The sequence below is a fragment of the Cygnus atratus genome, chromosome 1 (assembly GCF_013377495.2).
Source record: "Cygnus atratus isolate AKBS03 ecotype Queensland, Australia chromosome 1, CAtr_DNAZoo_HiC_assembly, whole genome shotgun sequence".
NCBI classification, from domain to species: Eukaryota; Metazoa; Chordata; class Aves; order Anseriformes; family Anatidae; genus Cygnus; species Cygnus atratus.
The window spans coordinates 73441085-73457209 of record NC_066362.1 but is presented as its reverse complement, the minus strand read 5'-3'; the positions used below and the strand labels follow the sequence as shown (position 1 = coordinate 73457209).

General features: G+C 41.2%; 1 protein-coding gene across 5 annotated transcripts in view; it reads left to right on the top strand.

Moving 5' to 3' along the window:
- The window catches only part of ARHGAP8 (Rho GTPase activating protein 8), a 90753-nt gene that overhangs the window by 68484 nt on the left and 6144 nt on the right, over positions 1 to 16125 (top strand). For 4 of the 5 annotated variants that reach the window (XM_050712703.1, XM_035550970.2, XM_050712702.1 and 1 more), the window contains 3 exons: positions 5179 to 5256; positions 5945 to 6073; positions 14860 to 14963. In XM_050712703.1, the coding sequence (XP_050568660.1) occupies positions 5179 to 5256; positions 5945 to 6073; positions 14860 to 14963 (311 nt within the window). The remainder of the gene's footprint in view (positions 1 to 5178; positions 5257 to 5944; positions 6074 to 14859; positions 14964 to 16125) is intronic. The other variant, XM_050712705.1, reaches the window with a different exon arrangement.

Here is a 16125-nt window from a genome sequence, read left to right as displayed (position 1 = left end):
TCTGTTTTCATGAAAATGTTTTTACCTAGGGTTCATGGGGACAAGATAAACCTCATGACTGGTTCATGTGTCATCAAATAAAAATGAACCTTGTAATAAGCAGTTTGTGTTTTAGATGCTCAGGCATTGTAAATAAATTATGTTCAGGGGTGCCAAGTGTAAACCGAGAATATTCATTCATAAATCCAAAGGCTAGACTGTGCATTTCAAAGCTGCAAGGACACAAATACACTTTGGGTTCTAGGGAAGATGCACTGTTCTAAATTCTTGTTGCCACTGCTCAGCTTTTCTGTAGGGCTGAAACTGTGCCTTCTCTTTCCCTCTGTCCTTGATTTTCTATGGACCTTCTTGCTGTGCGAATCATCTTTGCAAACTGCAGACACCATGCTCACTTGTTCTGTATTCATTGCACAGAGTACAAGGGAAAGGAAGGCAGTGCAAAATTCGTACTGTATTCTAGCCTTAAAAAAAAAATCTCAAATTTATCCTAAGTATAAACATTTTAATTGGTACCACTTTGGACAATTAAGATATTACTCGAAATATGATATGAACTCATCAGTCTTCATGGTAGAAATAAATCAGTTCAGATTTTTAAACGGGAATCTTGTTAGGATTAGGTAATCTGCAAGAAGATGCCTCAATCAGTTGTATTAGGATGAAAACTGTTTCCAAATCGGAATGGACACTTCCTGAGACTTGGCAGGACCAGCAGTAAAAAGAAGCATTTCCAAACTCAATTTGGGACAGAAGGAATTCAGATGCTCACTCTTTGCTGTTTCTCTTATGAAAGCAGACAAATTAACAAAGGTTTTTGATGCCAGCAACCCTCAAATCAAGGATGATTGAAAGAAAAAGAATGTAATTTTCTCATCTCTCTTTCTCTGACAAGTTTTCAGCAATGTGACAGCATGTGTTGCTTTAATTTATCTTTATGTGTTTTGATTTTCTGTGTCTTTCCTTTGGGACAACTGATCAGGGAGGCAGAAGGGGGTTAAGTATTTTTACCAATGATTTATTAATTTGCAGTGTGACACAATTGTGTCATTGCAGTATAAAATTTTGTCTACTATGGTAAAACACATCTTATTTCAGTGTGGAATGAAGTGCCCGTCTGTTTTCATTTATGATTACTGACATTTAAATAATTACTCAGTTAAATTCTCAATCTCAGAATCACTCTTCACTGGATACAGATGGCTTTTTCTCTGGTCATATCACTATGGTTTTCTGTATAGTATTTAATATTTAAAATAAACTAGCTCTCTTTGGTCCAGAGAGCTTAGGGCATGGTAACAAAATTCCACTGATCTCTGTATCTATCCATGTATCTATCCGTCTATTTTTCTGTCTTTTTGTGTGTGTGTAAGGAGCAGGGAGCAGTTTGTGCTTACTTATCTCAACAGAGGATCTGCAGTGTTAATAGGATAGCTGAGTGACATGCAGCTGTGTGTTAATCAGTACTGGAAAGCACAGACTACTTGCTAATGCCAGTCAGTGCCTAGTAGTGGTCTGGTGAGCACCGTTAGTCTAATTTTTGTATTCTCTGTGGACTGGGTTACCCATGCCTATAATGGCAAAATAGTTCAACTTGTACACCTATATATATATATATTTATTTTTTTTCTGTTTAAAGAGATAGCTGACATAAATTGTGCTGTAAACAGAACTTGATTGGAGAACACCGCTAACAAAAAATTGAATAGGCTACATCAAGATATATTCTTGAAAGGATAAAAACAAATATTTTGAGGTGCAATGACCAGGATTGTCTTCAGCCAATTTTGTTTCCTCATCTCGTAACTCTGGTAGCTCTGACATGTATTTTGTCTCCAAAACCAAAGTGATTAATTTCACTTTAGTGGGGACACCTAGTGCTAAATGTTGCTTAATTATGGTAGTTCCAAGACCTCTTTTTTTTTTTTTTTTCCCTCTAGTGACTGAAAGGGAAGAGCCAGGCTTGGCAAATGTATTTCCTGGTTGTGTGTAAGGCTGTGTATTTACCCTTCCCAGTGGAATAACCAACAAGAGGCATCAGGTCCCTTCTCCCTTTCCTGGCCCTTATTATGAGACTCCAGTTGGGGGCATATGCTAATGCTGTTCAGGCTATGTGACATGGCAAATTCCATGTAGCGCCATCATTCTAATGTTTTAGGTAGCTTTCCCTTACTCTCATTATGCCAGGCCCATCTGAAACACAGAAAGCACTGAGAGCAAATACTAAGCCTGCAGGCTTTTTAATAAAGGATCCCACTCAGTTCATATGTATCACAGAAGTCAGAAAAATGTGTAACAGAAGGTCTGTTTTTGTGCCCAGGCTCATCATTTTCCACATTCAATAGCATAACTGCTGCTGACTCATATCTGTTTACCAGTGGGCTGAAGTTGTGACCCATGCTTTGTTTAAAAATCCCTGTTGTATATTATTTTCTGTTCTGAGCATTTTTAATGAAAAAAAAAAAGGCACAGCTATTATGCAGTTGCTGTTCTTTTACTTTAGAAAGAGTTTATCTTTTTCTTTATTCCTAAGAATTGTTGCATTAATCTGCATTTAATTAGTCATGTCATTTGACTAAGTTGTACATGTGGCTGTCCACAAATGTAAGGAATGGAGATACATGCATTGGTATTTGGCTTGTTGCCACTAGTGATCAAAGAAATTACTGTATATTTATTCAGTTTCAGCTGTCCAGGAAAATTAATTCTAGAAGTAACACAGTTTTCACCCATATTCCCCATTTCTGCAGATGAGGAGGAAAGATGCTTTTTCCCCCTTAAGACGTCCAAACAACATATCCAGAAAGAGCTTAGTGTTATGTGCCATTACACTGATGGGATGCAGGGCCAGACAAGTACAGCTGCTGTCTGCACTACAGATTAATGTCTTTAATTAGACTCTTGAAGGCACAGCCAATAAAGGAATAAACATGTTAAAAATGGATATTTATTATACTGTAGTTTATACAGTGAGATTCACATCAGATTAAAGTATTAACTGTTCAGGCAATTCCTGCAAACCAAATTGTAAGCATTTATGATGTCCATCTTCTGAAATGTGTTTCTATGGAAAACCTCTAGCCCACTGACAGCCAGCATAAAATTCTACAAATTTTTAAGAAAATTATTGCATTTGTTGTTTGCTGAGGGCAATGCCTTGACAAGCTAGCTGTTCAGAGCTGCATTTCCAAAGCCATGCCTTTAGACAGGTTGCACTATAAATTTAAAGCAACAGTTTTACTACAGTGATGTCATTTGCAGTAACTTTATCCAATTGAAACGTGATCTGGTTGGGAATAAAGCCTTCAAATAGATCGTAATTACTGTCCATTGGGTTCCTTTAGTAAACACACACATGTTCTTCTCAGACAGTATAGTCTGAGATTTCATACTCCTTCCAGATTTGAAGGGATGGTATAGTCTGAGATTTCGTACTCCTTCGAGATTTGAAGGCATGAGCTAAAGTTTTAATATTTAACCTAGGACTTAAAAAGAGAGCATAAGTGTTCAGAAAAACAAAACAAACAAAAAAAAAAGAAAAACAAGGGGCCATATTCAACTAAACTCCCCCTAAGCCTCTAAATCTTGTGAGTGGGGAACTTGTAAGTAGAGCTTGGGTTTCTTTGCAAAAGCCTCTGAGACTTGTCTCCGAAAACTTACTGCAATATTACATTATCGATTCTTTTAGTATACTGTTTTAAATTCATATGACCAATATTAAATGGTATTCTGTAAGGAATGGGTTGATTAGGGAATATTGTATTTATTAGTTTTTCAAGTATAAAATGTTCTCTTGCATGTGACCTGGGTGAATTTACAAGAATGGCAGTATCTTTCATTAGTGTATGACTCAACATTTTTAGAACACCATAACAGTTCTTGACCATTCAAATAGATATGCACATACTTCAGTTGAGATACACAAGCATTGCTTTCAGCCTGGCTACTTAGCTTCTGCAAGATTATAAAGAAAATAAAAGTTCAATCATCTGTTGTCACACATTCATGTAAAGAAAACACACAGCAACCCCTTCAAGTCAGTGGGTAGTCTGCCACCCTTCTCAAAATGCCTGCAATTTTATGTTTTGTCAGACTAGGATAGTCTAATATTTTGCATAGCTGTGATTCCAGTAGGTATCTCAAATTTAGACTATGTGTGAGCCAAATTGCATTACCTGCTGGGTGGAAGGAACAGCACAAACCAGAGAGGGAAAAAGAGAGGGAAACAAAGATTTTACCAAACTCAAAAGCAGGAAGTAATGCAAGTCTCAAAAAAAAAGTAACACTTCTTGTCCGAATCCTATTTTGCATAATAATTCAGATAAATAACTTACCTTAAAAGCTGTTGTCCTTAGATCCTACTTAGATCCTACTTAGATCCTTGATTGTATTAAGTTTTTCCTCTGTAGCTGAAAACGGATTTCAGTTAGTCAAAGTCATGAAACCAAATTAGACAGCTACCCTTCCTGAAATTTATGATACTTATTTCAGCAGTGCCTCAAGACTAGAATCAGGTATTTCAAAATACCATGGGCAGGCAGAGTCTTAAATCCAACTGACTTCCAGAGAGAGGTGGAAAGAGCAGTGTTTTGCACAAAACTGTCTTGAGGCTGGGGAGGCTAATGTCCCTCCAATGATAAGATATAGGCTCCTCCATCCAAAGATGCTATAAAAAATTCCCCAGCCTAAAGGATCTTGTCTCTCCCACTGACAGAAGAGGGAGCTTAGGGAATCTTTGCAAATACTCTCTTTAGCTTGCTAAAGGCTTTAAGACATTTAAAAGTAGAATAGCAGATTACAGGCATAGTTTGGGGGCTCAGTTTGCAGATGCACTCAGTGAGGGTGAGGTCATAAGCAGCCTGGTGAATGTAAATATGCAGCTTCTTGTCACTAGGCACAATTGAAAGCTACTTTTAAAGAAAAAATATAGTTGGTACAACACGCTAAAACACTTAAGGAAAGGTGGTAGGATTTCTGTGAGACACGTTAAAGAAAGTGATCTAGGCACTGCTACAACATTGTTTGATTCTATATTCTCTTCTGAAGGACTTTATTACCACCTTGAGTGTATCAAGTGGATTTGTTCCCAAACCTTCCCCCTTTGTTCTATCTTCAACTGAACCTATGTGGAAAAACAAGAGAGTGATGGCTTTTACAGATGGGACATTAACTGTTTTTCAGGACTACAAGTAGAGGGCCTCTTCAGAAGGTCAGCCAGTGTCCAGACTATCAAAGATGTTCAGAAACTCTACAATCAGGGTAAGCTGCCATAACCACTGCCGCAGATCAATAATAGTGTGAGGGCTTATTGATCTTGTTTCTGCTGGTGAAGCAGAGATGCTAGCTTTTTTATAATAAGTTAATCATGAAGTCATTTGTAAACTAAAATATCATAATAAAAGTACTAGTACAGAAGCTTGAAAAATAGCACTGAAAGCTTGCTGAACACAGAGTCGTCAATTGATGTCAGACCAAAGCTTCCGAAAACTGTAGCAGCTAATGAGTGATGAGGTTTGAGTCAAAAATGGTCTGTTTTATCATAAACACCCATATTACCTCTGTGCAGTTTGAGTTACCAGAGTTAGTTAAAAATGCCAAGTACAGTGTCTTTGTGTCATTTTGCCTCTGGTGTTTTTCCCTGGCTATGGCACCAAAATGTAATTTTACCTAGTAATTTGTGAAATACATTGAAGTCATTTTGAAAGTCATTGACATCCCTGTGAAGTAATTTTATGAAATGCCTTAATGGGGAGAATCTCTTACAGCAAGATGAATAAAACTCCATGAAAAATATTAAAAGAAAATGCTAGGAGTTGCCAGAAGCTGGAAAGCCAGGAGGTTTTCTCTTCTAATTGTGGTGTGAAACAGGTTTTAATTGGTAGTTTAAAGAATAAGTAAAACATATGATTGAACACCTTTTTCTTTTTTTTTTCTTTCTTTTTTTTAGGCAAGTCTGTGAATTTCGATGACTATCATGATATCCATATTCCTGCTGTTATCCTAAAGACTTTCCTTAGGGAACTCCCTCAGCCATTACTAACCTTTGAATGTTATGATCCTATCCTTGGAATCACCAGTGAGTATTAACTCAGTTTTAGAAAAATTCATACAGCAATTTGAACCGGACCAGGCTAATTCTTAATCACTGTTGTTTGCTAACCGTGACGTAGTTGTGGGTACGTAATACTATTAGTGCTTTCACTGCAGCCATTAATGGGCAACCTCATAATCTGTACCAGCACAAGGTGGGATTCCACCCAGAAGAGGACAGTGGTGTAATTACCTTGTCAGAAGTTTCAAACATGGGAATCAGAAGCTCTGCTGCTTTGTTGAGTATCATGGGCTGCTCAGAAGGCTGACAGGTAGCTCCTTACTGGGACATATGAGGGACAAATTTCTCTGACACCACTACTGTTCTTTTTGGAGTTTGGCTTAACCTTCAATACAAAAGTACAAACACATTATATTGTTAGATAATGTTTTGTAGACGTCAGAGACTCTGCTATAAGTATGGTAAATAGGCTGTTAATCATCTTTATCATTTTTCTTGTGTTCCCTGTATTTGCATTTCCTGATACCAATGTCCACTCTCAATCTTTTTCATTGTTTGTGCATACAGAGTAAGAACAACTAGTCCTGTGACTAGCAGAGCTAAGGAAGCTTGTTTTCCTGTGGATTTGCATCACAAACATGAGCTTTCTTTTGTCTCCTCTAATGCCTAGTGAGAATTGATATCACACTGTAGCATGTTTTCAAAGCAGGCACACCTTTAGGGTCCATCTTCTTTACCCGGTTGCCTAATTCCACAAAATGTGTAGGCATATAGTACATTGACATTGATCTACACCGCTATCAAATCAAATCTGATCTAATAGTGCCAACAGTTTAAATGTTGGTGGGGACCAGAAGATGGATGGCAGATAGCACAACACCAGAAGTCCAGTCTCTGCAGAAAAGCAGTCTGAAAAATCAGTACTTTAGACACTGTTCTCCCCCTTTTTTTTTTCAATGCATCCTCCCTACTGGCAGTCTGGGAGAATAAAAATCTGCTTTTACACACACAAATATGTTTCCATTTTGGAATTCCTTTTCTTACAGCCTCTGTGGGATAGAACTGTGAACCTTGCAGTAAATTGGAAAGTCCTTTTTCCAAACTGTAGAACCATAGAAAATGATCATAGAAAAAAAATAGGGGGTCATTTGTATGCTTATTTTATTTTTTGTTACGGTTTTTCTTGGGTGAGGAGAGGGACAGGAACATTTTTTTTATTGGAACTGATCGTCTGGGTAACTGTTTTGGTTTAACCCGGCAGTCAGCTAAGCACCACACAGCTGTTCGCTCACCCTCCCCCCTCTCTCTCTGGTATGGGGGAGAGAATTAGAAAGAGATGAAGGCCTGTGGGGTTGAGATAGAGACAGTTTATTAGGACAGAAAAGAAAGGAAAATAATAACAATAATGATAATAGTACTACTAATAATAATGTGTACAAACAAGCGATGCACCATGCAATTGCTCACCACCTGCTGACCGATGCCCAGCCTATCCCTGAGCAGCCGGTCCCCCCACCCTGGCCAGCCACCCATATTAATTATTCAGCATGACGTCAGATGGTATGGAATACCCCTTTGGCCGGTTTGGGTCAGCTGTCCTGGGTCTGTCCCCTCCCAGCTCCTGCTGCATCCCTAGCCTGCTCGCTAGCAGGACAGAGCGAGAAGCTGAAAAGTCCTTGGCTTGGTGTAAGCACTGCTCTACAACAATTAAAACATCAGCATGTTATCAGCGCTCTTCTCATTCTAATCCAAAACATAGCACCCTGCCAGCTACTAGGAGGAAAATTAACTCTGTCCTACCTGGAACCAGGACAGATATCCACCCCTTATTCCATACCATTTATGTCATGCTCAGGTTACACTCTTTCCAATACCTTCTAATTAATCACCATTTTCATCTATTATATATAGCAACCATGGTAGTGATGACATACAGTGTTATATGATAATTAATATACTACAATTCAACCCATGGGCTATTCTCACCCAATATTAAGTCCCCTTGAGGTATACACCGGACCTCCCCATTCTTTTGCATCACCCACCAAGTGCATCCAGGTCCCTGGGCAAAAGCAATCCCACGAATGGGCTTGCCTTTTCCTGAGGCAGGAGTAGCCCAGACTGTCTTACCCAGCATGTTTCTTACGTGCACTACAGGAACTTTATCCCCTTCTACAGTGCGTAACAGGTTTGATTGGGCAGGTCCAGCTCGGTTGGCAGATCCTCTAGTATTGACTAACCAGGTGGCCTTTGCCAAATGTGTTTCCCAATTTTTGAATGTCCCAGCACCCATTGCTTTCAGTGTAGTCTTTAACAGTCCATCGTATCATTCAACTTTCCCGGAGGCTGGTGCATGATAGGGGATGTGATACACCCACTCAATACCATGTTCTTTGGCCCAAGTGTCTATAAGGTTGTTTCGGAAATGAGTCCCATTGTCTGACTCAATTCTTCTGGGGTGCCATGTCGCCACAGGACTTGCTTTTCAAGGCCCAGGATAGTGTTCCGGGCGGTGGCATGGGCACAGGATATGTTTCCAGCAATCCGGTGGTTGCTTCCACCATTGTAAGAACGTGGCACTTGCCGTTGCTGGTTTGGGGGAGTGTGATGTAATCAATCTGCCAGGCCTCTCCATATTTGTATTTCAGCCATCGTCCTCCATACCAGAGAGGCTTTGACCGTTTGGCTTGTTTAATTGCAGCACATGTTTCACAATCATGAATAACCTGTGCTATAGTGTCCATGGTCAGGTCCACCCCTCGGTCACGAGCCCATCTGTATGTTGCATCTCTACCTTGATGGCCTGAGGTGTCATGGGCCCATCGGGCTATAAATAATTCACCTTTATGTTGCCAGTCCAGGTCCACCTGAGCCACTTCAATCTTAGCAGCCTGATCCACCTGCTGGTTGTTTTGATGTTCTTCAGTAGCCCGATTCTTGGGCACATGAGCATCTACATGGCGTACCTTTACAACCACGTTCTCTACCCGGGCAGCAATATCTTGCCACAATGCAGCAGCCCAGATGGGTTTGCCCCTGCGCTCCCAGTTGTTCTGCTTCCATTGCTGTAACCACCCCCACAGGGCATTTGCTACCATCCATGAATCAGTATAGAGATAGAGAACTGGCCACTTTTCTCGTTCAGCAATATCTAAGGCCAGCTGAATGGCTTTCACTTCTGCAAACTGACTCGATTCACCTTCTCCCTCAGCAGCTTCTGCAACTCGTTGTGTAGGACTCCATACAGCAGCTTTCCATCTCCGATGCTTTCCCACAATATGACAGGACCCACTAGTGAACAGGGCATATTTCTTCTCATTTTCTGGTAGCTTGTTGTACAGTGGGGCTTCTTCAGCACGGACCACCTCCTCCTCTGATGATGTCCCAAAGTACTTGCCTTCTGGCCAGTCCATAATCACTTCCAGGATTCCTGGGCGACTGGGGTTTCCTATTCGAGCCCGCTGAGTAATCAGTGCAACCCACTTGCTCCATGTAGCATCAGTTGCATGATGCGTAGAGGGGTCCCTTCCTTTGAACATCCAACCTAGTACCGGCAGTCGGGGTGCCAGCAGGAGCTGCGCTTCAGTACTGACCACTTCCGAAGCAGATCAAACTCCTTCATATGCTGCCATTATCTCCTTTTCCATTGGAGTGTAGTGGGCCTCATATCCTCTGTATCCCCGACTCCAAAACCCCAGGGGTCGACCTCAAGTTTCCCCAGGTTCTTTCTGCCAGAGGCTCCAGGTGGGACCATTCTCCCCGGCTGCGGTGTAGAGCACATTCTTTACATCTGGTCCTGTTCGGACTGGCCCAAGGGCTACTGCATGAACTATTTCCTGCTTAATTTGTTCAAAGGCTTGTCGTTGCTCAGGGCCCCATTCAAAAGCATTCTTCATACGGGTTACTTGGTAGAGCGGGTTTACAATCAGACTGTAATTTGGAATATGCATTCTCCAAAACCCCACGACACCTAGGAAAGTTTGTGTTTCCTTTTTGCTAGTTGGTGGAGACATAGCTGTTATTTTGTTGATCACATCCATTGGGATTTGACGACGTCCATCTTGCCATTTTATTCCTAAAAACTGGATCTCTCGTGCAGGTCCTTTATTTTGTTTTATGGCAAAATCGGCCTTCAGAAGGATTTGGACTATTTTCTTCCCTTTCTCGAAAACTTCCTCTGCAGTGTCACCCCACACAATGATGTCATCGATGTACTGCAGGTGTTCAGGAGCCTCCCCCTGCTCCAGCGCAGACTGGATCAGTCCATGGCAAATGGTAGGGCTATGTTTCCACCCCTGGGGCAGCCGATTCCAAGTATATTGGACTCCCCTCCAAGTGAAAGCAAACTGTGGCCTGCACTCTGCTGCTAGAGGGATGGAGAAAAATGCATTAGCAATATCAATTGTGGCATACCACTTGGCTGCCTTTGATTCCAGCTCGTTTCTCCGACCCAGCCACAGGGTCTGCCACAGGGGTTGGAGTACCCTCTGCAGGGGCAACTTGCACTGCTACAGTTCGTTTCTCTGACCCAGCCACAGGAGTGGGAGCGGCTGCAGGAGCTGGAGCAGCTGCAGGGGCTGGAACGGCTGCAGGAGCTGGAGCTGGAAGAGCTGCGGGAGCTGGAACAGCTGCGGGAGCTGGAGCTGGAACGGCTGCGGGAGCTGGAACGGCTGCGGGAGCTGGAGCCGGGACGGCTGCGGGAGCTGGAGCTGGAACGGCTGCGGGAGTTGGAGCTGGAACGGCTGCGGGAGCTGGAACTGGAATGGCTGCGGGAGCTGGAACAGCTGCGGGAGCTGGAGCTGGAACGGCTGCGGGAGCTGGAACGGCTGCGGGAGCTGGAGCCGGGACGGCTGCGGGAGCTGGAGCTGGAACGGCTGCGGGAGCTGGAACGGCTGCGGGAGCTGGAGCTGGAACGGCTGCGGGAGCCGGGACTAGAACGGCCGCAGGGTCTGTCACTCGGTTGATAGTAGCATCAATTGCAGCTCGATAGGCACAAGCCAGACCCCAGCACGCCACGGTGATTTGTGTCACTTTGGAACTGCCAGAGTCATGACACCTTTTTTTCAAGCATTCTACCAGTTTTTTAGGATTTTGCAGTTGTTCAGGGGTGAATGTCCAAAACACTGGAGGTGCCCACTGCTCTAGAAACCTGCCCATATCCTCCCACACTCCCTGCCACTCGCAACTATCCCGCCTCAAGACAGATCTCCGGATGAGAGTCCTAAGTAGTTGTTTAACCTTAAACAAAACCTGAAGCGCATTCAGGAGACATAACAACAAGAACATGCTGGTCTGAGTATCCCAAGGATATTCAACATCTTGGAGAGCTACCGTAACTAGCTCGGGGGATAAGAGGGTGGTGAAGGAGGAAGGGAGAGTGAACAGGTAGGAAAAAATATCTTCCCCTGTCCCCTCCACAGATTGACTCCTGATGAAAAAAGGCAATAGGTGTAATTGCTAATAGTTTCTGAGATACTGGTTTCCGAAGTATAGAGTCGACGACAGTGCTGAGTACAAATACCAGGTTGGAGTCATGACCAGATATCTCATCATTTCATAAGCCATCGTTACACCACACAGTACCATAACAATCTTAAACCAGGGCCCGGAAAGGATAACAGCACGACAGGGAGCACATACAGAAAGTAACGTGCTATAAAACTCAATTTGGGAAACAGGCACAGCAGACTTGAGATTAAGGCAATCAACATTGTGACTAGCAACTATTAAGCAGGTCGAATACTTATACCAATTTTAGTTTAACACACTCTGGTCAAATCTGTCGATATCTCAACCCTTCGAGCCCCACGTTGGGCGCCAAATGGACTGTTGTGGTTTAGCCCGGCTGGCAGCCAAACACCACACAGCCGTTCGGTCACCCTCCTCCCTCCCTCTCCGGGATGGGGGAGAGAATAGAAAGAGATGAAGGCCTGTGGGTTGAGATAGAGACAGTTTATTAAGACAGGGAAAATAATAACAATAATAATAATAATAATAATAATAGTATTAATAGTAATAATGTGTATGAAATAAGTGATGCACAATGCAATTGCTCACCACCCGTTGACTGATGCCCAGCCTATCCCCGAGCAGCCGGCCCCCCCCCTTCACCCCGGCTAGCCACCCCTATATATTGTTCAGCATGACGTCAGATGGTATGGAATACCCCTTTGGCCAGTGTGGGTCAGCTGTCCTGGGTCTGTCCCCTCCCAGCTCCTGCTGCATCCCTAGCCTGCTCGCTAGCAGGACAGAGCGAGAAGCTGAAAAGTCCTTGGCTTGGTGTAAGCACTGCTCTACAACAATTAAAACATCAGCATGTTATCAGCGCTCTTCTCATTCTAATCCAAAACATAGCACCCTGCCAGCTACTAGGAGGAAAATTAACTCTGTCCTACCTGAAACCAGGACAATTACCCTGTACTTGTTCAGGCTGGTGTTTTGCCATTGCGGCTCTTGTCAATTTAGCAGAGAACCAGTGGGGCTTTCAGTGACAAGTCACAAGCACACATTTTTCCAACACCTGTTTTTTGAGGAAATTAGATCTTAAATGGAGTAGAGTTTCCAACAGAGTCTGGTAACATACCTCTGGTAACCACTGGATGTTGCTGTTGCAAAGTGAAGGTTATCTTCGTTATCATGTCCATTGCTGTTGGGGTAGCTCAATAAAATAATTAGGGCTGGGCATAAATCTCAATTGCTGCATGTTGGTAAAGTGTAGTGAAGACTCCTTCTGAGGTTTCTATGTTTTGCTACTATTCAAATAACAGTACAGAAAGTTTAGTGTACCTAGATACACTTTATTCTATATAAAATTCTTATACTGTGCCCATCACTAGCATCTGCATGTATTATTTAATATCACTAACATTGTTGATGTATTTCCATTAAAAAATAATCAAGTTAGTCATGTTCAGAATCCTTTGAAGTTCCATACTGTTTTTTATTTGCAAGACTAAAATCAAGGATTCATCCATCTACACAATAAATATCTCAGGGTGTTAAGAGAAGTAAGTCTATTCACAAGGCAATTGTAAAAATGAAGGAAGTAAGGATAGTCATTCAGAACAGAGTAAAGAATAGGGGAATTTCAATTTGGTAAATGTTATTTTTTACTGAATTAGTCTGCTGACTTTCTGGGCATGATGTTACTCTGTGCTAGAGCTAAGTGAAAAAAAAGAACAAATCTGAAGAGTCTGAGAGCAATGCATTGTCCTAGGAATACTGAGGTTTTTTTCATGGCAAAGCACCTGTGAAGGTCTCAATGTTATTTTTGTTTATTGGTGTTTTAAATGCTGTCACTGTATGTTCAAAGATGGAGTTTAAGAGAATTTCTCCTTGAGCTTTTTTGTTATGTAGTGTGATGTCCACTATCTTTTCTTGATGCTATGATGATATCCTACTTTTTAAAGATGTTAAGCCTGAGAGCCAAGCTGGACTGCAGCAAAGGCGTATTCTCTATGAATACAGTGCAGTAGGGAGCTTTGAAGAGGTGCGATCACAGACAGCTGTCTTGGGATGATTTGAAAATTCTCATTCTGGCTTCTGGAAAACACCAGAGCAGTGTGTGATGTATCTATTACATCTCTTAACCTGCAAACCCAGAAAAACACTATGCCTACTTTACAATACTTCGAAATAATAGTGAAGCTTTTTTCTTTAGTGTCTCATCTGAAACATTTTTTACAAGATTTATTGACAGGAGCTGAGAAATAAATTAGCCAAGTGACTGGCAAGAAAAAAAATAGAAACTTGAAGCTTGAAATTTTCAAAGAACTTCTTGTTTGGTCATGAAAACTGCTAAAGTTCCTTTGCCTGGTGTTGCTGTACTTCCTGAATTATTTACTCTGCAGAAGGCTGGCAAGAAAATTCTTGTGACTCAGATTTTTGTGTCTTACAGGAACTGATAGCTTTGCAGTGGTAAAAATATCAACACAGCTCACCATGGTATAGCTTCATGTATTTAAATCAGAGCTTAAGGGAACATTTAACATGCTGGAATTTTGTGCATGCATAGATTCTTCTGTGCATCTCTAGCAATGTCAGGGAGAGAAAGAAAAATGGAATAAATGGAGAAAAAACATCAGCACAAATCAGTTGGTTAGGTCAGGCATGATTGTAACAGTCAGACCTTTCTCCAAACTGATGTTAAACTTCCAGTACTAAGATAATTACAATATTACAGGGAAAAAAAAAAAAGTCACTTGGAATAGCATTCAAAATGCATTCTAATGTTAGCATAGTTCTTACCCAGACTGTCTAAGTGAGTTTGGGGTCTAGTTGCAGATTTGCCTGTCTGTAGAAATGAGTTAATGAACCTGCTTAAGCTTATCTCTACGAAGTTCTTACCCATTCAAGTGGCTGCCTTACAAATCCTTGTCCAAGACAGAAAAGTTTCCTGCAGAATCACAAAAGTGTGTTTGAAGTTAGTAGAGTGCCAAAAGAGCACTTTGAGCAGCAAGAATAAAATCAAGGCATGAAAGGTAGACATCTGGATTCAATGCATGGGGAGATAATGGGATTCAAAACAAGACCTTGGAAAGTATTTTCTGGCAAATTGTTTTGGCAATTTCACTGAACGGAGAAAATACTCTGGAAGTTAGTCTTAGCCAGATAAATACTGAATATGATAGGCTTACACAAAGAGATAGCCCAAACTGTTACAATGGTGGTGGAAGTTAATAGGGCTGATTTTTGTGGTCAGTTTTACAGATGAATAGCCGAAGTAATTCCAGATGATATAAATAAGGTGTTAGTTCTTGGTAATATTTTGAAGTTTTTGAGTTAAATTAAGACTGACTTTGATATTGCAGGTGTGGAGAGCAGTTTACGAGTAACCAGATGTAAACAGATCATTCATGGACTTCCTGAACATAATTATGTTGTTCTAAAGTATCTGATATGCTTTCTCCATATGGTGAGTATAAGCAAAATTTCCAAAAGTAGTGCCAATCTTTAGTGCCACTTCTAACAAAAGCCAGTGCTAAACAACAGTCTCAGACGTACCTTGACCATGAAATTCTTTAGATGTAAGAAAATCTACTGTGTAAATGAAACTCTGCCTGCACTGAAATATTTAAAAGTCCTCTGTCTTCCACTTCCCATTCACAAATATATGTTTTACTCTTTTTTTTTTCCCTAATTTGGAGTGAAAAAGATTGACAATGGTGAGTGTGTAATTTTTGGTGCCAGAATAAAACTACATGAAATCACTTTTTTTTTTTCCGAAGCGTAAGTTTTGGGCAAATAAAACACTACATTTGTGTCATTTTAGTAAATGGTAAAAATATTGATGAGCTTTGGAACAACAATCAGCAAAATATTTTGTATATAATCTTTAAAATAACATTTTCCTGTGCTAAAATAGCCTCTAATTTTGTAATTTGAATTTACTGCAATGTTGAACAAAAGCTTTGGTCATGCCATTTTGCAAGGACGGTTGGTATACTTCTGAATAAACTAAATCATTTGTCTTTTGTCTTACTTTACAATTTGCTGATTATTTTTAACCTGTTTTTGGAAACCCCACAAGTGTGAGGCTTTGGAGAACTTCCAGTACATGTCATTCTACAGTCATCCTAGTGACATCCTTTTGCTGCCAGTTTATGTGCAGGAAAAGACAGTAAGGAGAGTGTTAGTTTCCCTCCCTTCTGCCTTATCCAGTGCATTACCGTTTCTAGATTGCATTTTTCAAACCCAAGTGCCTAATATTGAGGATCATAGTTTAGCTGACAGCTAAATGAAGTGACCCAGCCTTCAGAAGTCTGAAGAGCCCACTGAACTAATGACAGGTGTGGAACGATGCTGATTTTTACCACTGGAGGAATTAGCCCTCTGTAACTGTAACTATTCTTGGGCTATGATCATGCTTACCATATTCTAGCTTGTAGCGTATTTCATAAGCAGGTACATTTAATCCCATATTACCTCAAAACACTACAGAAAAGCAAGATTAAAGGAAAGACATTGATATGACCCTTGCTCCGACTGTGCTTTCAAGGTTTCTGTAATACCCACATGCTTGTTTACTGTTGCTTAGCTGAACTCTAATGCTATTAAGGAACTCCTCGTGTTATTAG